The 22,986-nt window shown below is 38.7% G+C and overlaps 2 protein-coding genes across 8 annotated transcripts in view; one reads left to right on the top strand and one right to left on the bottom strand.

Annotated features, from left to right (window-relative positions):
• phc2a (polyhomeotic homolog 2a (Drosophila)) overlaps window positions 1-2,693 on the top strand; it is a 38,780-nt gene extending 36,087 nt beyond the window's left edge. The window contains 5 exon segments of the mRNA XM_043225364.1: window positions 176-305; window positions 873-987; window positions 1,063-1,186; window positions 1,280-1,553; window positions 1,633-2,693. Of these exon segments, the coding sequence (XP_043081299.1) occupies window positions 176-305; window positions 873-987; window positions 1,063-1,186; window positions 1,280-1,553; window positions 1,633-1,787 (798 nt within the window). The 3' untranslated portion in view covers window positions 1,788-2,693.
• Window positions 2,694-4,552: 1,859 nt separating this feature from the next.
• Window positions 4,553-22,986, bottom strand: part of eif4g3b (eukaryotic translation initiation factor 4 gamma, 3b) — a 34,943-nt gene continuing 16,509 nt past the window's right edge. For 4 of the 7 annotated variants that reach the window (XM_043224597.1, XM_043224600.1, XM_043224603.1 and 1 more), the window contains 29 exons: window positions 21,071-21,250; window positions 20,767-20,881; window positions 20,202-20,308; window positions 19,934-20,059; window positions 18,058-18,196; window positions 16,300-17,076; window positions 16,138-16,217; window positions 15,610-15,829; window positions 15,397-15,521; window positions 14,949-15,068; window positions 14,108-14,263; window positions 13,727-13,924; window positions 13,400-13,546; window positions 12,201-12,437; window positions 11,564-11,668; window positions 10,681-10,819; window positions 10,459-10,547; window positions 9,591-9,687; window positions 9,361-9,478; window positions 8,732-8,946; window positions 8,539-8,657; window positions 8,257-8,429; window positions 7,960-8,085; window positions 7,793-7,874; window positions 7,597-7,695; window positions 7,338-7,484; window positions 7,173-7,254; window positions 5,815-5,961; window positions 4,553-5,683 (listed from right to left, as the gene is read on the bottom strand). In XM_043224597.1, coding sequence (XP_043080532.1) covers window positions 5,502-5,683; window positions 5,815-5,961; window positions 7,173-7,254; window positions 7,338-7,484; window positions 7,597-7,695; window positions 7,793-7,874; window positions 7,960-8,085; window positions 8,257-8,429; window positions 8,539-8,657; window positions 8,732-8,946; window positions 9,361-9,478; window positions 9,591-9,687; window positions 10,459-10,547; window positions 10,681-10,819; window positions 11,564-11,668; window positions 12,201-12,437; window positions 13,400-13,546; window positions 13,727-13,924; window positions 14,108-14,263; window positions 14,949-15,068; window positions 15,397-15,521; window positions 15,610-15,829; window positions 16,138-16,217; window positions 16,300-17,076; window positions 18,058-18,196; window positions 19,934-20,059; window positions 20,202-20,308; window positions 20,767-20,881; window positions 21,071-21,250 — 4,647 coding nt within the window. In that variant the 3' untranslated portion in view covers window positions 4,553-5,501. The remainder of the gene's footprint in view (window positions 5,684-5,814; window positions 5,962-7,172; window positions 7,255-7,337; window positions 7,485-7,596; window positions 7,696-7,792; window positions 7,875-7,959; window positions 8,086-8,256; window positions 8,430-8,538; window positions 8,658-8,731; window positions 8,947-9,360; window positions 9,479-9,590; window positions 9,688-10,458; window positions 10,548-10,680; window positions 10,820-11,563; window positions 11,669-12,200; window positions 12,438-13,399; window positions 13,547-13,726; window positions 13,925-14,107; window positions 14,264-14,948; window positions 15,069-15,396; window positions 15,522-15,609; window positions 15,830-16,137; window positions 16,218-16,299; window positions 17,077-18,057; window positions 18,197-19,933; window positions 20,060-20,201; window positions 20,309-20,766; window positions 20,882-21,070; window positions 21,251-22,986) is intronic. The other 3 variants (XM_043224598.1, XM_043224602.1, XM_043224601.1) reach the window with 3 other exon arrangements.

Below are 22,986 nucleotides of genomic sequence, written 5' to 3'. Positions count from 1 at the left end.
TATATTTTAAAGAGACACACTTCCCTCTAGTGGACAATTTACCACAATCATACCTTGCATCTGCAGACTTAAAAGTTTCAAGCACATATCCCATACATGGGTAGACCTGAGCAAGCAGTCTATGTCCTTGTGTAATGAGTAATGTTTTTATGTAAAACCTTGTGAATGTATCCAGGTTGAACGTCCGTCCTTGTTGATTGAGAATTTAAAGAAGCAGAAGCAGCATCAGGCTTATTCAGACCTAGATAAGAGGTCACAGACCTTTCAAAGTGCAGACTCTGAGATGGAGGATCTTTCGCAGCAAGGTAAGGGTTAAGGCTGAAATGCACTACACACTGTTTAAAATGACCGTTAAAAACAAATGGTTTAAAATTGTTGCACGGCTCTGTGCATTAACTGCTGTTTCTTTTGAAAACAGCTGATGCCGATTTACTAATCGTTCAAATGGATAGATTCAAAGTCTGAAGAAAAAAAAAATATCTGAGATTTTCTGTGAAATCTGCCAACTTCAATCTGCAGACTGGCTCTGACTTTCCTTAACTAGCGTCAACTTGTTCAGGCTGTAAAATTTGGGCAAAAATCACAATGTAAAAATGTATTCCGGTCTGAAATACCCCACGTGACTTTTGCCACAATTTACGAATGTTAGAGCTATTTTGATTTCACATAAAACCGCATGGTATATAATGGGGACGTTTTATAGTTTCATGTGTCTACGACAATCTAATGTTTTAGTGTGAGTTTGTATTTGGGTTGAAAGTCTGTTAGTGCGTGGTCCTCGTCAAATATAGGTCCAGTGGTTTAAAACCGTATTGAAGCCTTCAGTTGCACACGTGATGCTTGTCCAATCAGTCATGTAAATTCTTTCATAGAGCTGAATAGTCAGAATGCCGAGCCAATGCTGTCATGTGAATTCTGTGGAGCCGTAGACTTTGCGTATAACTTCAAGAGATCCAAGAGGTTTTGTTCCACTGTGTGCACAAAGAGGTATGTGGATCCCTCTGTAGCCTGATTATAGATTGAGTATCAGTGGTGGATTGACTTGTTTTTCGTCTCCTTCAGGTACAATGTTGGATGCACAAAGCGGATGGGACTTTTCCCAAGAAAATCAACCTCAGAGAACCCAAAGAAACCGAAAGCCTCCAACGCCAATCATCATAACAGCACCGCTGATGTCAGGAAACGGGTAATCACCGTTTCTTCCCGTCGCGCATTGCAGTGTCCTGTTTGGTTTGTGGATGCAGAAATGTGCTCACCCATCTCTCGTGTTCTCTCGTAGAATCCAAGTGCTCAAACAACCCTGGCCCCGTCTTTGTTATCCCCACACCCCTCTCATCCGAGTCATGGCGAGTCCAGCCAGTGCTCGGACATGTCCAGCTTCGAAGAGCCCATTTCGCCACTGTCCAACTCCAGCTTTGGAGCTCAAAGGCTTCAGAACGAGGAAAGATTCGATCACAGTCGAGAGCTCCCTCTCCTGACGCAGCACTTCCTGGCCAGCGACCCCACCAAGTGGAACGTCGAGGACGTCTATGAATTCATCTGCTCTCTGCCAGGTAGATGGCTTTTTTTTGTTTTGTTTTGTGCGTGTCACAAATGACTTAATTATCACTAATAATCTGTCTTTTGCACCAGGCTGCCAGGAGATCGCTGAAGAGTTCCGCTCTCAGGAGATCGATGGCCAGGCTTTGATGCTCCTCAAAGAGGATCATCTCATGAGCACCATGAACATCAAACTGGGCCCGGCTCTGAAAATCTTTGCCCGCATCAATATGCTCAAGGACTCGTAGCCTTTCCCACAGCCTTATCTAGCTTGGAAAGGACATCCTAACAGCTCTGCACTGGTTTCCTCATCCCGTTGTGGTTTTGGGTCCTGGGGATTGCTGCTCCTCAAAACCATCCCAGTCAAACGGTTTCGTTCCTAACGCATGATGATGTGACTTGATTACGAATTTCTTGTATATTCAGCTGTGCCAGGCCTGGGAGGGGGCGACAATCCATCACGTCAAGGAAGACAAGCACAAGTACTTTACCATTTGTGCAAACAAATGTTCATCATATGGTAGCATGGAAACATGTTTACAGTTTCTTCACAGTTTTGAACTGGACTTTGATATTTGTCTGTCATAAAGTGACATTGTTGTAGTTCTGGTTCTCATTGTCACAGTTTGGTTAGCTAAGGAAAAAATGTGTACCTTTTTAGCCTTGCAGTGTGCCAACATTCGTAGGTAGTAAACTGTTCAGGTTTCTTCATCTCACAGGATGTTCCTCGATACAATTAACATCAGATTTTGTGCTCAAATGAGGCATTTTGACACAGGGATAACGGGAATTAAAACTCTCCAAGACGTGCCTAATATTTTCTAAATAGCCCAAAGATTACGCAAATGTTCACGTTTTCAGTTCAAGTGAAAGCAGCATTTCCAAAAACCCATTTCCCAGCATTCACGTTTAAGGACTGCCAGTAATATCACTCTACCTTTAAGTTCAAAACCCATCTTGGTATAATCTGATGAACTGGGATCATTTTTCATAATCACTGTTATCCCAACCATCAATGTGTGCACTCATGTTTGGAAAGCTGGTGCAGCTCGTGTCTCTATTTTTACATTCATCATTTGATCAAAGTTCTGTATTTATTGAGAGCAAGTCTCTGATTCTGTTTTATATTTGAAAATAAAACCGAAAACACTGAAGATGTCCGGTGACTGTTTTTTTTTTTCAATGAAACAAAACCTCACAGATCCTCGCGTCACAGAGCAAATGGATAAAAGATCACTTTATTTCTAACTCTGGATAGCTGCTTACTGATTGTTTTATGTTTTCTGCATCCACTAGAACTTTAACTAGCTGCGTTAGCATCGCCATTAACTGCGTTTACGTAGAAAATCGCGTAATATATGATGGTTTACTTGTTTGTTTTTTTGCTTCAGATTGTCATCCATTTAGAGGAGGTTAGAGTACATTACACTTTGCATTTTACAGTCTGGAGGACCTGATAATTGCGGAAATCAATTCCAGGATTTGAGTTTTTCCACAGAAGCGTAGCCTATTCTCTCTAACGGAAAATACTGTGCGATAGTTTGTGACTTGAGCGTTAAGATAAAATGGTAAACCGTACAAATGTTTGGTCCTCAGTCCTGTGTGAAGGTCAGCTTTGTTTCACTAGTTTTAGGTGCTAGTTTTAAAGAGCAGTTTACACAAAAATAAATCCACTTACCTGTTCGACAAAAACGATGACCCAAAATGTTGCCAGGCTCGCTTCTTCTTTTGGCTTCTGCCCTTTTTTCGCCTCGTCTCAGCCGTAGCTTATAACCCTACACTTTGCATTATATCACAATTGCAAAACGAGTAAAAGTTAAATAATGCGAGAATTTGATGGCAAAATCTACGCTCTCTTTTTCCTTTTTACTGTAGTGGAGTTTTTTCTCTTACTGTTTGAGCGAATGGAAATGCAGAGATAAATAGTCTCCCGTTCATTGCTCTCTAAATTAACCTAACTATTACGACGTTGCCACAAGAAACAAAAATTCTGAAGAAAAAGAAAATCTGTAAGTTCCGTAAGTGATCTTTTTTAAACTACACTACTAATTACTAGCTAATCGACGGATAGTGTGCATACTGACAACATGGCGAGATCTCGCGCCCCTCACCGTACACGATTTATCAAAGAAAACGTTTGAATACCGTCGTATGAAATGGTTGGATATTCATATAAGTACAAACAAACCTTTTTTTCCTTCAGTGTGTAAAAAATATGAAATTATCACAGAAATATTAAAAGCACCTTTAAGATGCTGTGGAATATCAATCACAACATTTCCAAACTAACTGACAGTAGGCCTATTTATAGAGATATTTTTCTTGAATTGCCATAATTTTGGTATCACAAAAAAGTTAATTATTTTGGCTTACAAGTTGAAATCAGTCATATAGTTGCCATGTGTATTAATTCAATGCATTAATTATCATGAACAATGAACACTTTAATTTTGACATTTAAGGTGGTATGAATTAACACATTAAATATGAATGCATGAACAATAGTACATTAATAAATGCTGTGTTTTAGTTCATGATTCCTAGTGCATTAAATAATGTTAAAGCTTATTATAAAAAAGCATTGCCATTTGTTCCTCTTTTTTTTATATTATTATTTATTTACATATACACTACCTTTATTTTATGTATTAAAATAAGTGCTTATATTCAGCAAGGATTAAATAAAAAATATCTTTTGATTTGTCTATTAACTCAAGAAACCTGAAAGAATCATGTAGGTTTCTGCTAAAATATTAATCAGCACAACCATTTCCAACACTGAGAATAGTATTAAAAAAACAACAAAAACAATAAATCAGCATATAAAAATTATTCCTGAAAGATTGTGAGACAATGACTGGATTTATGATGCTGAAAAATCAGCTGTCGTCACAGGAATAAATTGCATTTTAAAATGCATTAACAGAAACGTTATTTAAATAATTATATCCAAATATTACGGTTGTTACTGTATCAAATAAATGCTGCCTTGGTGAAAATAAGAAGCCCCAAAAAACGTTTGAACATTAGTGTATTTTCACACAAAACCAGCAAGGCTTCATTGACAACACTGTAGAAAATGCACACCATCACCACGGTCTTGTACTTTTATGAATCTTTTTTGTCTTTAATTTATTTACAAGCTTTAAATTTGCTCTATCAGTATGAAGAATAACAAGCACTTTAGGTTCAGCAACATCTCCCTAGTGGTTTTGTACACGTCACCGTCTGCTCGTTGATGTCCATTCTGAGCTCTCGTCATGTGATCCCAGCAGTCCCCTGAATGCATAGTTCCTGCAAGTTTCTGCCGGATTAAATGTTTCACAAAGAGCAAGCTAAAGCAGAGGAGCATTTGGTATGGTTATTGAGATAATAACCTTAAACACGTACTAAACACTTCAGTACTGATGTACCAAACGCAGACCAGGTCTTCTCTGTGCTCATCCAACAAAAAAAAAAAAAAACATTTTTCCAACTATCTGAAAATCATGGAAGTTGTTTACTCACTGTTATTGTCATTATATTAATAATAAAATTATCATTGTTATTTCTCTATCCACCGATAACTGCTTGTTGCGTCTGTCCACGGATGTTAAATACCCTTTTGTTTACGCTGTTCTTAAAAAAAAAAATAAATTAACGAGTCTGAACTTATGTTTCATTTCATTGTTGCATGTTTGTATTATTAAAGTCCTCTTAAAAAGTAACAAAAGAGAAAATAAAAAACTTAAATGCAACATTTCTATAAATAATACATTTTTTAGTGCTCCAGCAATTGTAAGTCGTAATAAGGTCGCTGTATGTCAGTGAACCGTACCATTCCAAATCTTGTCGCACTCCATCCATCCTGATGCATAATGTGTTGCTTGTTATGTTTTTACATTTTAATTTGATGCAGTTATTGTTTCAGCGACTATCGTCTCTTCGGAACTAGTTGGCAAATGTGTCCGTTTGTCCCCTCGTCAATTGTCCTCCGACTCCTCCTCTGCCTCGCGCAGCCACGTGAAGAAGGCAGTGACTGACTTCAGGGCCACACCTTTGCCTTGCTGTTCAGCGGGGTCTTTACTGACCTCCCATTTATAGAAAGCGTCTTCAGATATCACATCCTCATCATACAAACAGTCGAAGAACATCCGTAGCAAATCTGCGAAAATGTGAGGAGAAAAAAAACAAAAAACGAAGCTCGTGGCGATCACTCAAAATATCAACGTTGCAAAAAATAGCATCCATCAAAAAATAAGGTTTATAAATAGGAATGTGAAAGGTTTTACTCACTAGCAGGCTGGTCCAGTTTTACTATCAATGCTTGAAGTGCGTAAAGTGCTTGCAACTGTCTCTCTGTGTCTGAGTTAAGGTACTTGTGTAATACAGGCAATCTCCTCTGGATTATGGACAGGTCCACTTTGTACGAGGAGCCCTCAGCTGCAGAAAGGAAGCACAAGATTGGAATAATAGTGAACTGTATGTCTACTGCTATACGATTACTAACAACTGTTTGGTGAATCATCTCACAAAACCTTCAGCAGAAATATACAGATGTTTAATGAAGGTATAAAAACACTACATTCTAAATTAAACATACATGAACCCTTAAAGCTATAAAAGCTATCGATTTCTTCTTTTTTTCTCTTTGAGAAACATATCTCAGCAGCTGGGTTATTAGGCTGCAACAAAGAAATTCATACAGGTGTGGACAGAATTTTCGTTTCTGGGTGAACTTTAAGGTCTTAAAGTTTCTACTTATAAACTGACAGGTTGAATCGAGTGTGTCGAGATGCTTCGGGTTTGTTTGGAAAACCATTTCAGAGATATTTTCTTACAATAGAAAATATGTAATAGATATAACATTCGATGCATGCATTTTTAGGGCTGCTGTAATCACCTTTTTGGTAACCTTACGACTATGACATTGCACGCGTAGTATATTTCAGTATATTTCATGCCAACACGCGCTGCAGCCTGAATCATTTCACACGAGCTCAGTACAGTTTCCACAATCGTTTGATTCACACCTGGTGCTGTAGTAAAGTTGTTACGTGCGTCTGAAATATCTCCCGTTTTATGTGGGTTTTAAAGACGTTCTATGACTAAATAAATGCATTCTTTGTCAAGAAAAAAAAATAAATTCAAAACACTGGAAGTCAGTTTTAATAATTTAGTATGAGTCAGTCATTTTGGGGTATCGCATTTTGTCACTCTATAATTCAGAAAATACTTATGACAGAGAAAATGTATTTTTTGGGGGGGGGGGGGTTAATTAAGCAAATTATATATGAACAAATCCCTCTGTGAAAACCTTCAGGATATAGACAGGAGCAAAAACGTAAAGTTTGGTGTGTGTGTGTGTGTGTGTTACTGAAGTGGAGGTTTACGGCTCAGTGTAGGAGAAAAAAAACACATTTTGAGCCAACGGCCTTTAAAAATATGCACCGTATTTAAAATGTATTGACACAAATAGATAAAGTGCTATAAAACAAAACAGTGTCTTTAAGATGTTTTCTTTCCACTAGTCTGAAAACAACTTCATGAAAATCCCCCAATCTCAAAATTGACAGGGACATGAAAAGATTGTGTTTTTGTCTGAGGCGTCTCCCCTTAAATATTTTTAACGAAATAAACGAAAAGCCACTTACTTTTCACTGCTGCCTTGCACACAGCAGTCATTAAAGCTCTGAGGAAAGGAGGTGAACTCATTTCTGATTCATCTAGATTGGCCTGCAATACATCACCACACATCAATGGCAAGATCATTTACATCCTACAATAAAACGAGCTTAAAGTGCTGGACGCAAATCTACCTCAACCCAGTCGAAGATTCGTTCATCACCAGCCATGTCCTCCAGTAGTAGTTTTTCAAGTTGCTTGTTCAGTTCCTCAGGCGAGAGTGTTCTCTTAGAGACAGCCTCGGTCGGGTCTGAGCCGTCAGAAAGTGTAAAGTCTAGTTTCTGTAGGAAGGTAAATGATCATCACTCGTTCAGTATGGAACAGCTGATAAACAGGTGAGTTTTGAAGGTTAGCATATATTAGATATCTAAGAGGATGCACATGAAGGCTCACATGTTCTGTGATGAAGCTGTTCACATCCTCCGTTTCAGGTATAAAATCTGTCCAGCTCAACCCAGAGTCCCTCCATAATGATCCCACTTTCCTATGGCTCTGCAAACACACAATCCATTAATTCCCACTGCCCTCACACTAACGTTACAAATACGGCAATACAAACTAAATGTTTGATTTTAATGTTTCAGCTTACCATTTGTTTGCATAGAAGGTGCAATATTTCGGAAAATAATATCCCAGCTCTTCCCACAGGGAGTAATGGTTTGCTAAATTCACTGCAGAAACAAAATAAGCATATAAAATGTCTGTACAGGTGAGTTCAATAACTCTGCGGTAAGTGCCCGCTGGCTAAAAACTCACCTAAATAATTCTCTCATAGAGATTCCCCCCTCTCGAAGCACAGGGGTCACCAGCTCCGCAAGGTACAGCCATATATGGGGAATATCAATGGCCATATCATCTGCTAATTCAAGAGTTTCAGAGAACCTGGGGCAGAAACAAATACGTTAAAATCTCAAAATGGAAGACTATTTCTTTTTAAAGTTGGCTGGAGTTGATTTCGAACACACACACATGCCTGAAACAATCAGTATTGGCAATGGTATGTATCACCTCGTGCAACCATAACTTTAATCTGTTTATATCTGCATTTCTCACCCTTTAAAGAACTGAAGTTTGTGGAGGATTCCAGCCTGAAGGAGCTGGTAGAGCAGATGACCCATATGGTCTCGCGTGATCTGACTCCTCTCCAGAGTGGACTCAACGCCCACCCGCACAAACACATAGAGCATGGCGGGTTGCTCTAGTTCCTCCACACACTGCACTGCCTCCTGCATCACAAGTATACCACGCTTACAAAACCCTCTATTCCCATTCTGGTCTGAGAGATACAATATTATAAATGGCATTTTTGGTGATTAAAAAAAACCTGGTACAAACCTTGTAATCATTAATGTGCAAAAACTCATCAATAATGGACTTGGACCTCCTCTCCATGTCCTCTTCTGTTAATGTAGGCTTATCTGGAGAGGGTCCTGACAGTACTTCAAGTTTAACAGCTGTAATGAGAGACAGCCTTTAATGTCGAATTCTCTTTACGTATTTCACCATCATTATAATCCATGCGGCTCACCAGACTCCCTGGATTGGCTACGCTCCAGTCTGCTTTTGTCTGCAGTGCTGGCGGGCAGCTTGGGTGTGTCTGAGGCATTCGAGTCTCTGCGGGACACTTCCTGGGCCGACTCCTCAGGAGCCTCCTTATTGCTGCTACTCAATGAGATGGGCCCTGTCCGAGCGGGACCCGCACTCAAAGGCTTGTCATTACGTTCTCGTCCTGAGCTTCCTCGACTGAGAAATTCACAAAAAACACAGAACAGACATTTATGAATCTCCAAATGTGACCTTGGACCACAAAGCCAGTATTGCATTTGTAGCATTAGCCAAAAACACATTGTATGGGTCAAAATGAAAGGAAAAAGAAATGCTTTGGAAGTCAATGGTGACCCAAAACAGCCTGGTTACAACTTTTTTTCTAAATATCTTCCTTTGTTTTCAGCAGAACAAAGAAATTCATACAGGTTTGCAATTACTTGAGGGTGATTAAATTATGACAATTTTCACTATTCTTTCAATAAAAGGCTATGAATGAGGGATGTGTTTAGGAGTATGTCCGACGCACATTCAAATATACAAGTTTAGTATTAATGAGGAGTATTTATAAGGTGTCTGCTTCTCAATGACTATTTTACATGCATACAATACCTGCTGAGAACTCTCCTGGCATCAAAATCTGGGGATGTAGAGGGTAAAGAGGAGGCTGGGGACACTGAGGGTTGCAGGGGTGAGTAACGATTTAAACTGGCACTGGGACGAGAGACATCTACAAGAGAAAGGGTGCGAAAAAAAAAGAATATTTTACATTAGTAAATAAAGAATACAGCAGAAAACTGAGAACCAGCAGCCCACATCTGACTAAAGCATTCCTTCTTTACCTGACTCACTGGCCTTGGCTCCAGCCCCTCCACTGCTGCCCTTCATCCAGTTCACCTGAGCTCTTGGTCCCAGCTGAATCTTCTCATCTATCGTTGGCTAAAAAAAAAAAAAAAAAGATCCAAGTTATATTTACTCATGCACTCATATAGAGGAGTTCTTAATTTTTGTCTTGGGGATCTACAAACAAATTATTCAAATTAGCAGTGGGGTTTATAAACTTCATTTTGTCTGTAAGAAAAAGGTACAGAACGAGCAGCACTGCAGATCCACAAAATCACAATTAATAATCAGTGAGGTACTAAGATGCTACTACACAAGGAAACAGAAGAACCATCAGGTGGGGCTGTTGAGTCAAACAGCTAATTAGCACACTTGCACTACAAAGGGGAAATTTTTTCTTAATATTTATGACTTGTTTTCTGTTACAAAAAAGTCTTTTAACACCATTAAGACTAAATATTGCTATATTTATGCTTAAAACAACATTTGCCAAGAGGGCTAGAAAGTCCAGACCTTTTGTGTTTAAGTTTATTTGTATTTTGCAGTAGGTTTGCAGCACGGTTTGCATGGTAAAATAAAGGGTAGTTATACAAATATATGAAAATATATTGTTTAGCACTTCCAAATTTTTCTGGTGAAATACTTTTCAACATGTGTAGTTTGCACAACCTCCATAAATGTGATTCAGCTGATAAGATCAATTGTTTACAGAAAAATGCAGCTTGCTTTCTTCCAAACAGATCATGGGGGAGTATGAAAAAACGCAGAATGGCAGATGTACAATCTCTTTTTCTAAAACACTGTTATGCTAGCCATGTCATGATGTGAGAAAGAAAATGTGTTTTTAGCTTGACATCTGGACTTTACCTTAGAGATCTTGGGAATCTTAGCGGGGTCTATTGTTCTGCTGTTCTTAGTCATAGGCACAGTGCTCCAGGTCTCCTCTCTCTGCACCACTGCAACATGAAGAGAAAAAACGGTTGGAACAGAGTGCAGCTGCTTCATCAGAGAGTGAAAAAAGGAAAGGAGGCCCACAGGACTGAGTAAGCTGTAAAGAGGATTAGCCTACAGCAGAAGTCTCTTTCTGACCTGGTCTCCTCTTATTGTCCTTGGACAGCAGTTGCTGGTGGACCTTCCTCTGTTCCTCCTGCTCCTCCAACTTTGCTTCTTTATGGATCTGCTCAATGGTCTTTGGGCCAAGGTCAGCTCTCCGAGACACCCAATTGTGCTGAAATGAGGAAAGAAAAAAACATTTAAAAATACTAAAGTTCAACAATGGGGTTCATAAATATTATTAACGATATTAACTATTTTTAGCAGAAGGAACACGTACCCCACAACTCTATCTACAAATTTGTCAATGGCTAAACAATTATTTAAATTTCTTTGTGTTTTCAGTAAATATTGTATAAAATAAATGTTCATTTAATTTCTTAAACTTTGCCTATGTCCTATCTAGCATTATTTAATTACTTTTATTCTTTTATTCATGACACAATCTTGTACATTTGTCTTTATTTTAGGAGTTTCAAACTAAATGTTGTACATTTGGTACACAGGTTACTAATGGCGCTTTTCCACTGCATGGTACGGCATGGATCACTTTTGGAGGGTTTTTCACTGGGTACAGAGAATCGTCACTCAGCGAAAGAATGAACAACTGTTTTGAACGATCTCACATTCCTTTAACAACCAAAAAATGTTTTGTGGTCTGTTAGGAAGTACAGACGTTCCTCTCTTTGATAGGCAGGGACCGGATCGAACGAGAGCTTGATGAAAGTCACGGCAGTGCAACTATAACAACATCAAAATAATCCCGCCCACTCTAAAGCAGTACTAAAATGGAGATGCAAACCGAGTCAAGCCGTGCTGTACTGAACAGCGCTGAGCCGAGTCGTACTACGCAGTGGAAAAGCACCATAAAAAGGTTCTTCTGATCACTGTTCCAAAACAAGCTAATGTCAGAACTCACCAATCTCAGGTCAATAACATCCTGAAGCATGAACCGAATGCGAGATGAAGTTTTCCTCTCCTTTACTATTTTCTCCATCTGGTTAAAGTACTGATCCATTCGTGGCTAAAAAAAGAATACCATTAAGACTGTGAATAAGATTCGAAAGCTTCAAAAAAGACTTGCAAACATCAATAGATTCACATATACTACATCGGAGTTCTTGGCTGTTATGAATTGACATTTGCCTTTAATTAAAGTAAAAAAAAAAAAGTTCCACTAATGAGCTGAGGGGGAAAAAATACTGGAATTCACATTTTTGGATGAACTAGCCATTCAAGAGCATTAGGCACCACCCTCAGCTGACTCCAAAGTGAGTTTTGGAAGCATGATACGTTTGGAATTTGTTTCCAAACAGCAGATGACATAAACGAGGCTCTGTGGATGTGAGAGGCCAAATAATGCTAGTTTATGCAGAACTCCTCCACTGCAGTGCAAAGAATGGCCAACGCGCAGATTCCTTTGCACATTTGCATTGAAATAAGCAAGAGTCTCTATGCATTTACATGGGCTGTGGTAGCAATTAACAGATTAGAAGGACGGTTATTCTTAATGCCCATTATATAGGACATCCTCCCGATTAGGATAAACCGCTGACCTTAGCTTTCTCAAAGTCCAGGTCCTTGCCAATAGTCGTGAGCAGCCTGCACAGGCACTCCAGTGATTCCTCGTCGTGGTTTTTCAGCAACTTCACCACACAGTCGTGCATGATGGCCTCTGTCAGCATCCGCAGCTTGAAGAGCTCACCGATGAACTTGATGTTTCCAATGGAGCGTCTTCTGGCCTTATCTTTCGCCTCTTCCAGCTCCTCCTGAAGCCGTTCCCGCTCGCTAGCCTGAAAGTGAGAATGAGAAAGAGGAGGACATGTCAGAAAAGGTCGCTGTAAATATGAAATGCTGTGAAATCTGCATCATTTGGCTTATGAAGAATAGTAGACTACAACTGAAGATTATTTTCAGAAGCCCTTACAGTAACTTTTAATATATTCAGTCTGTTTCTTTGATTAAACTGATACAAATTTAACTGCAAAAAATGTAACACTGTAATTTCGAATTTGGCTTATATTTGTGGATTTAATTGTGATTTAACAGAAATGACAGATAGTATCTGTGTATTGTGACTTCTTTCTGAAACTGATTATCAAAAATGTTGGAGGAGAATTTTGTTTAATACACTGGTTGTTGATAGGATGCAGCCAGATCTAGCAGTGGACTTTCAGAAAAAGGTGGAGTTTAAGCTAAATACTAAATGATCCGGAATACAACTTACCCTCAAACTAAAACTAACTAGTACACTGTAGTGTCATAGCCTAAGGTAATCAATCAAATAAATCCTAATTAGGTTATTTCTCAAATTTTAAAAATCGCTAATTTTGCATATTGCTACCCAAGCATTTTTTTTTTATGTTAACCATATCTACATGCTAAAAGCAGTCAAAACACATCACACATCTGTCAAATATTATAGCTGTCAAAAACTATTTTGGCTGAAATTTTTGTTTTCTTTAAGAAGTTTGAGAAATTAACACGCATTTCAGAAAAAAATAGGGTGAACAGTCATTTCAACAGATTTTCAGAATTTCCAAAATTATAACATTAAACATACAGCACATATTGGCTGCTTTTATGCTAAAAAAAAAATCTTTAACCAACTTGAGGCCATGTACCATTCATTTTTGTATCTGTACTCATGCACAGTATTGGATCAGGATTAGCAATTGTCTTTTAAAGAGAAACCTCATAACAAATGTTATTCTAGGAAAACACATCAATGCAATTTGAATGGCCTGTGACTTACTGAGGTAGCAGCTTCCAGCTCCCTGTGTTTCTTCTCAAAGGCATCGTCATCCACTTTGTCCTTTTCAAACTCCTTCTGACAGCGATTCAGAAGAAGCTTCCGGAAATTCACAGTGCTGCTGGGCTTATCCGTCATGGGCACTTTTAACTACAAACACAGCATGTGACTAATTTAGACATGCACTCACCACACGAAACACACTCAGTTACCAATTTCAACTTGCTCCCAAATTCACAAATAAACATTCAAATGATTAATCAGTGATCTACTAAACTTGCATATCATTGATCGTTTCAGACCCCGGTGTAAATGGAAAGTCTGACTCACCGTGGCCAGACAGCTGCACATATTGCCATAGGCCACAGAGAAGCTGGGTTCATCAATGGCTTTCTCAAAAACCAGGTCTATGACGCCTTTGAGCCGCTCCTCCGTGTCGATGGTGAGGTCGGTCACCTGCTTCATCAGCTGGTTGAACATCTGGGGCGTCAATTTGTTGAGAATACTACGCACTTTTCGGAAAAGCTCCTGTAAAAATATCAATGAACGCATAAATGAATGTCCTCCAAGGCAACAATCAATCGCACCATTTCCTCTTCATATTAAAGAAAGTAATGATGTAATAAATTATTCAAACATAGCTGAAAATCTGGAGACACAACATGCTTTCTTATGTATATGGTTTGATCCGAAATCAAAGCGCAAGGAGACCTGAGTTTTCTGGGTCTCCGAATCGTCAATGACGTTTTCCCGCTTCAAGCCAGGTTTCCAGGCATTCTCTGTCGTCCTCAGCTGCACCTCATCATTCACTGACACGTTTGTGATGATCTTGCGTCCAGGTGGGCGACGCAAGCCAACATTCAGCAGCTGGGGGAACAGAAATAATCATGTACTACAGGGAGGAATTATAGTTGTTTAAGAATGCATCTAAAGTATTTTACATTGAAAATGCTTTTATTCTTATGTCATGCATTAAAATTTAATTACATTCAAGATAAAGAGAATAATAAATGACTTACAGTATTATGTATGTATGCATTATATATTTCTGGCAGTGAGAGATAAGCAAAGGAATGTGCGCCAAACTGGTGACAAATACTAAACGTCTCGAATTCAGAGCAATATAGAGCAGCAGAAGAGGTGAAATTCTGTGTATGTGTCTAATTATTCATATGCATGTTTTAATAAGTTATCCCTAAAGTTATCCATGTGACATTAAGGGTTTAACCATAATTTTACAAAGCTACGAGAATACTTTTTGTGCACAAAGAGAGCAAAAATTACTTTATTCAACAATTCTTCTCCTCTGAGGGTGAGTAACTTAAATTTTTGGGTGAACTATCCCTTTAAGGCTTGATTTTTGTATTAGTGCATATGTACAGTATTTATAAAAATAGATTTTCGTGTGGGAAAGTGCTGGGAATGTAAATTGACAATTTACATTATTTACTTATTATTTATATCGAGAGCATAATTTACTTACTGTAGTAAGCAAACAAAACTACACATTATATCTATGTATAAGGATAAGGATAAGGAAGTTGAGACGAACCGGTGCTCCCCTGCCTCCTGTAATCTGTCTGCCAAAATCAGCAAACGCTGGCGTGAAGTCCGGGCCTCTGGAAATCACACGTGGGTCTACTGGCCGCATGGGCAGCTTATTTTGGTTAATCTGTTCAGTGAGGCAGAAACACATTAGGCTTCTCTTAAAGAGCAACTTACCGCTCCGTACACGAGCAGTAATGAGTTTTACAAGGATTTAACAGACGGCCATAATCAGGTTACAATATCCCTTTATTTCCATAGCAGTCATTTTAATAGGGCGGTGCAAATTAATTATTGTACAAGAGAAATTTCTATGAGAATTTTCAATTATTAACTTTAATAGACATTGCTTTGAAAACCATGATATATATATATGTTCAAAATAGGGCTGTGTTCATACAGTAGAAGCTATTGTTTTAACCTTTTTTATGAACTGTTATGTAATATTGTCTGACCTTATCCAGAACAACATCAGAAATGGGAGGAAGCCCCTCTGGTTTCTGCACACATGCAGGCATAAATTGGAAGCCCAACAGGAAGTCTCTGTCATACTGCTTCTTTCCATTCTTCTCCGCAGGCTCTGCAGAAGAGCAAAAATGTTTCTAATGGTAAAACCTGGCAGATACACATGCGGGAAACTACAGAAGTTTGTAGAGAGATGGCCTTACGTGGCAGTGCTTTGATCAGCGGCTCTTTGACTGCAGGCGGGTGTGTGCTGTCACTGCTTTCGGTTTCAGAGGCGTGTTCAGCCCCGTTTCTCAGAGGCTCTGCTTCCTGTTCTCCGTTCTCCTCAAGCACAGCTCCTGCTGACGGCCTCCTCTCCACCTCCACAGGAGGAGGACTGGGACTCTTTGCAGCAGGTTCCATGGAGGACTCATCCATGTCCTCCTAGCAAAAACACACACATGCACACACTTTAAGCTTTCTTAAACTAATTCGAAGATAAGCAACTGCATTTGTCAAATCACATAAAAAAATTCTCGAAACACTGCTGCATATATAAATAGCACTTAGAGACTAATGCAAACAAAAGGTCTGTTATGATTATTAATTTTTGCTCATTTGAAATAACTGTTATACAGAAAAATTATAATGCATTTGAAGTATTATGAAGATAAATGTAAAAGATAAATGTAATAAAAGTTAGATGCATTAATTTAATGGACCCAAAAAGCACATATGCTAAATTATTTTACCTCTTTGTCTGGACACTGATCTTGCCCTACAGGTATGTCCTCTTTTGGCTTCTTCCAGGTCTTTGGTGCACTAGATGTAGCTGCGTAAAGAAAAGACTTGTGTTATTCAACCGACCCCTACATCATGGCAATTCATCTTGGCAGTATGTTCTGACCACTCACTTTGACTTGAGCTTTTTCTGGACTGCAAGAAGGGCTCGCCTCTCTTGTCCGGCAAGGCCTCGGTCTCCTTCCCTGTTTCCTTGAGCTCTGCTCCTGTAGACGGGCTCTTGGCTGACCCTGCAGAAACCTGACTTGGGTGCGTGAGGCCTGGAGGAGGAGCAGGTGTGGTGGAGATAGCAGCAGTAGTGGAGGAGGAGAGGGACGGAGTGACGGGGCATCCAGTGCTGTCCTCAGCAGGGGACGAGGGGTTATCCGCCTTTCCCGTCACAGACTCGGCCTCCAGCGCCGGTGTGATGGGCCTGGGCTCCGGGCTGGGGCACTGGGGCACGCTGGAAGTAGGCAGCAATGGAGAGACTTCCCTGGGTTGGGATTCCAAGTCTTCACTCGAGGGAGCAGCATCGGTGTCCGTCAGCCCATTGATGGCCTTTTCAGGCTGGGCAGGGGACGTAGACAGGCTCTGAGGTGAGGGCTGCTCTGAGGAGGATTTCTCCGGCTCTGAGCTTTCAGGTTCGGGTGTGATAGCTTTAGTGGGGGCGGGCTCAGCTGATGGGCTCGGGGTGTCAGCTGACTCCACTGTTGAGGCAGGTACGGAAGGAGTCGAGGATGTAGCTACACTTGAGGCCGTCTCTGGGCCGGAGGGGGGAAGCTCAGTTTTCTGTGGGGGAGAGGGCGCCTGGACTGGGCTACTGGGATCTCTTCTCTCCAGTGGAGTCTCTGGCTGCCGCAATCCAGGGGATGCAGATCTTTGCGAGGCAAACTCTAGTTTTGGCTTGTCATCTAGAGCCATAAAGTAAACAAGGACATGCATTAGAGCTATATAAACCGATATAGTACGGTACTTAAATATATAAAATACACACTGATAAAATCATGAGGAAATAGAAATTCATTTTACAGTTTGCTCAAGGTTTTTGTGAGAATCATATATCATCAAAAAGTAAATCAAAGTGATATAAAAACTTTACAACATATTTGTTGTGATATTGTTGGCAATGTAACAGAAAGCAACAGCTTTAAAGTAATGTAGTTTCTCTGTGAAAATTAAATATAAAAAATAGAAAGTAGAATATACATTAAATATAAAGAAAAGAATTAATTAATAGCATACACCATATATTTGCACAGATTTTGTTGGTAATATATAGTAAGCAACATTATGAAAGTGGTGCTCTTAAGCTTTGTTTTGGATAAAAATAATTCAAAATTAAACTGAATATGCACTCGTAAATATATTAATAAAAGAATACACAATGTATAAGCAATGATTTTGTTAGTAATATAAAATTAAGCAAATTAAGCATCATGAAAAGCACTTAAACTACTTAATATGATTCAAAATTAAACACCAAAATACAAATTTGTAAATCTCTCTAAAATGATAAATGTATATAAAAAGCATGTATTTTTATTTATGCAGTATACAGTGTATGCTTTCAATGTGACCTTTTACATAACCTTAAAAACATTAAAGGCTGAAAAACAGTGGTTCTCAACTGTAGCTAGGACTCAGATTTTACATTGGACACAAAATGCAACAACTACACCTTCACGGTTATAAATACAAGGGCGTGACATGCGAACCAGTGCAGGCTACATCTACATCACTTGGTGAATATGAGAATTTATGATATAAGTAGTAGTTTATCCTAATGATCCTAATTAGTTGAATTTACCATTTGCATTTGGCTTGTTTATTCCATGCTGTCTATAACTCTCAGACCTGTGACCAATTTTTGAACCTTTGAACCAAAGCCTGACCTGCTTTCAAGTCGATGGATGAAGAAAGGAGCGGGGTGCTGTCCATGTTATACATGCCGTGGCCGTGATCCGCTACCTGGCTGTTCAGCTGCTGGGATTTGAGGAACAAAATGTGAGGATAATGAGGGTGACATAAAAACTAGCAACAGAGAGACACAAGGCACAAGCACGTATGCAGCACACAGACAGAGCAGGAAAAACAGAAAATAAAGAGAATGGAAAAGACAGAGAGGCACAAATGAACGAAACATGGGGAGGAAAAGGGGAAAGAGAGCAGAGGAGAGATGAACACTGTTAACGTTCAGGGAGAAAAGACAGAGGAAGTGTCAAAACATAGTGCTCCATCTACAGGGACAGTGCCTTAGATTAGGTGGAATTTCCCTCAAATTATTCCTCTTGTACTGAAACTAATTTATACTTAATGTAAAAAGTTCAAATTAATTTGAATGCAACTTTAGATTTAGATTACAAAGAAATGTACAGTCATTATTCAGTCAGAATAGAAGTAATACATTATCAATTATTTAATTTATCTAAACTACCATTAATAAGTATTACATTACATATTATAATACATAGCATATATATTGTTACAAATCAAGTAGTGAGCAAGCAAATAAAAAAATATATATATCTATGTACAGGGTTCATACACATTTTTCCTTTGCATTGATTCTTCCTTTCCATGACTTTTTTTAGACAATATTCATGACCTAATTTTCAATTATTTTACATAAGAATAAAAATCTGTTTAAATGATCATAGCATATGTTAACTAAAATTAAATAATTTAGTAATATTATATGACTTATTTATTAACTTAATAAAGAAACGAAAAAAAAAATACAACCACTTATCCATAAAAAAAACAAAACTAAATTATTTTAGTGACTAAAAGAGCAGCAGAAAAAGACACAGGCTCCAGTCTGATCCAGGCTAGTAATTCTGATAATCTTTTAAAAAACTCTCTGGGTTAATTGATTTTTCTGGATTTTCAGGAAATTACTGTTTTAAAACTCCATGACTTTTCCTTTTTCCTTTTTCATGACCGTATGAACCCTGTACATAAAGACACAACTCAAATTTAATTATTCTTAAAAATTTGGGGGTTTGGAGGATTTTTTAAAAATGTTTTTGAAAAGATTATTTTAAACTATTTAAGGACAATATATGTTATGACACTGGAGAGATAAACAAAACGTGTTTTTAGATTAAAAAGACTGCATCTATTTTTTTCTTTTCGGTTTAAATAAATTTCATAAAATATTGTTCTATTACTTTGGACACATACACCCTGCACCCTCTTACAGTCTGTGGACTATAGTTTAAAAACCCCTATTTTAGATTCGGCACAGAGAGAGAGTGTAGATGAGGAGTCACTGTAAAGGGAACACACAGGGATCAGGATGACACGAACAATCATGAGGCACAACTACAACACGTGTGACAAAATATGCAAGATTGAAACATCTTAAATTCTAAAAATAAACATATATTGACATATATATATATATATATATATATATATATATATACACACATATATAAAAAGGTCTTCATTAAAAGTGCATAGCATAAAATCGGTGGCTTGTGGGTAAAAGATCAAACTCTTAAGTAAAGGTGCTGACCCACGGACATAAGCTGTGGCTTTAGATAAGAAGATAAACTCCTGATTATAAAGGAATGGAAACTTGGGCAGTGTGGCTACAAAGTCAGTCAGTGAGGTTGCTATGGTGTTCAGACTTCATTTGACTTTCTGGATGGCTGCTTACTGCCACAAGTCATAATTAAAGAGGGAGCAATATCAAGCTAAAACTGTAAAACTGTGCATATGTGTTTTTGCATTTGATTTGATCTCTGTGATTGGCCGTCTTACCTGTGGAGGTGTAGGAGTGGAGGAGGGCCGTCCCACAGGTGGGGTTGGGTTCCGACTTCCGGCCACCCCTGATAATATCTCGTCTGTCACATCCTTGCCACCCTGGTTGGGGTCTCGGATGCGGATCTTAAAGGATAAAAAAAAGAGAGACAGCTTAATGATAAAGCATTAGAATCATCATCTACTAACATTGCAGAATAAATAAATTGTGTATTCCAGTTTACATCTTTTTATAAAGACACTCGATGTACACATTGTTGACACTCACTGTTTTCTTTTCCCTCTTAGCAGGTGGAGGTTGTTGTGGTGTAGGCACTATAATGGATGGAGATGGTGTGTACATGGGCTGCCCGGGATAGTAGGGAGGTCCTGCTGCTAACAAACCACACACAACAACAAGTTCCAGGTTAAACATTAACCAAATTATTTTATTGATTATTTCCGATTAAATCAATGAAAAGTGTATACAGCAAAGTCTACATTTAATTTCTAAATATGCTGAAAAACATAATGCTCAACATGCATGCAAATTAAAGGAAACTACAAATATAAATGCATGAATGCAGGCTATGCTATGTGCAAAAAATTCTAAATATAAACAATTAATACATTTTAATACCCAACCCTTCCAAAAAAAAAGCAAATATGACCCAAATATGTGAAGGTTCACATCAGCCTAATTAATCTAAAAATACTGTTTTTTTCTGTATTTAAAAAATGTTGACTTACTATAAAACATTAACACAGTAAACAGCAAGTCAGCAGACTACATGAGAAAGTGAACAGCAATCCACAGGTGACCAACAAGGAGCAAAAGAGGGTGCTAATCTCACCATAAGGTGCAGGAAAGTCCCCTGGACTGGGTCCAGCATAGAAGGTACTGGGTCCAGCGGGCTGTACTGGGTACTGTTGAGGAGGCCCCACATATGGAGGAGCACTGTGACGGTACTGTAAAATTATAAACAACAAATGAGTGAAATATAACAACAAAAAGCATTAACCGGAAAAAAAATCTGTAATCAAATTTATACATAACACAACAAACAAAGTGTAGCACATTAAAACATCCTGATGTAAACACAGTCCAGATATAGTAAGTGTAATGTGATTCCCGTCTGCAGTCCTGTGCTGTCTGACCTGCTGGATGTAGTACTGCGCTGTCTGTGGGGAAGGAAAGGGCATGGGAGCCATGGTCATCATGATGGGCTGATTAGGGGGGTAGACCGCTGCTGCGGGGGTCTGAGACGTGGGCCGAATGGGAGGGTTGTTGCTTGGAATGGTGGGCCGCGCCGTTTGCATCTGCGTCCTCTGAAAAAACTGTGAAGAGAGAGAGGAGAGATCAGTTATGTTGCTCTGGCAAACCGAAGTGTAACATTTCAGCCATGTTAAAGTCCAACGAAGAAGTAAACACATCTGTAAAACTACTTAACTAAAAAGCATGCAGGAAACAAAGACAAACATGTCGTTCTAAGTAACATGCACTGGTACAAAAGCATTAAGATTTCAGCTACAATGGTTTCACACTGGGGTGCTTTTTGTTTTCAACTCTGATGAGAACTAGCAAACTAAAGCGACTTTTCTGCTATACTACGAAGGGAACTTCCTATTAATAAATCCCTCAAATAGACCTGTTGACACAAGCATCTCACACTTGCGACTATGTACCAATGCCAAACAACAACAGTGAATCATTATTTTTCATCCAAACAAACTGACACCCGGACCTACACTGAATCAGTGTATTAACAGTGGCGGAAATACACGAGTCATAAGGGCCACATACACACCACGGCTAAATACGGGTGTCTCTCTCATTCTGGGTGCTTAATTATGTATAAGTCACACTGTTACATTTCAGGAATGACAAACCTATTCATTCGTTCATGCTTCATTTCTAAAGAATAACCGAATAAAATAAAACCCACCAACCCCAAACATTTGCGCATATCAACATCCCATTTAACGACAATCATCAGACCATGACATATTTACAAATTCTAAAATTAACGTAGGCGAACAAGTATAGATCATGCGAAGCACTTTTTGCTCGAGACTGATCGATCCAACAGAAACCTTTAATTAAAAAGATCCCAAACATTTAAAGCATACCCTACAAGTGAGGGATGGCGATGCGAAAAGGATTTGAATTATTAAGCGGATGGGAGAAGCTTGTCACTGGTAAAAAGTCTTTCTTGAACTCTCTGATGCTGACAGGACACCAAAACACACAGTAATTGGAGACTGTGGGTGTGGCCAATAAAGCAGGGTTCTCTTAAGGACAGTCAGCATGCTGCTCTTTGAACACAGACAGTGGCTGTACTATCTGCAGATGCATCATTACTCTAACTGCCACAGATGATCGGGAGCCAGCAGCTCTACCTACAGAGGGAGCATTTTAAGGCATCATAGGCACACTTCCAATTAAAATGCTGCACCAAATTGGTAGGCAACGTGACAGTGCTTTTTAAGATGGGACGACATGAAGGCAAAAGCAATAATTTAAAAACTTTTTTTTATAATTCTGAGTGTAATCATTTGCCTCTAAACGATCATTTTGACTGCTCGTGAATTACATTTCCATCCCTGGACTGAAACTACTCTTGGCATAATAGTTCTGCGGTCCGTTCATTTTATTCAGAGTTCCTGACAGTCTCGATGCCACATCACATTATAAAGTTAACATTACGAGCTTAGAGATTATTTTAATATCACTCTGCTAAGCGGCTTATTTTTTTTTTTTAAACATAAATTGTAAGGACAAAGTAGGACAGATCTTCTTCTGACCTTTCTATCATACACAGAGACAATGATGCTTTTTAATGAAAAGACTATAGGCTGTTTAAATCAAATGATACTGTCCAGTTTTAGACAACAATCAGCATATTTTTACGTTAAGATATTAAATAAGCTATGATTCTTGGGTCATGAGTGACAGCTTGTAAAAGCAGTTTATGGTTCACAAATAATACACCAAAATGTGTCAACTTCTGGATCTACAGAGCCACGAGTCGAAAGTAAAATTACATTAATGATTCTGTATATTAGAATAATTT

The sequence above is a fragment of the Puntigrus tetrazona genome, chromosome 23, assembly GCF_018831695.1.
Source record: "Puntigrus tetrazona isolate hp1 chromosome 23, ASM1883169v1, whole genome shotgun sequence".
In the NCBI taxonomy this organism is placed as follows: domain Eukaryota; kingdom Metazoa; phylum Chordata; class Actinopteri; order Cypriniformes; family Cyprinidae; genus Puntigrus; species Puntigrus tetrazona.
This window is presented reverse-complemented; position numbering and strand designations above follow the sequence as displayed.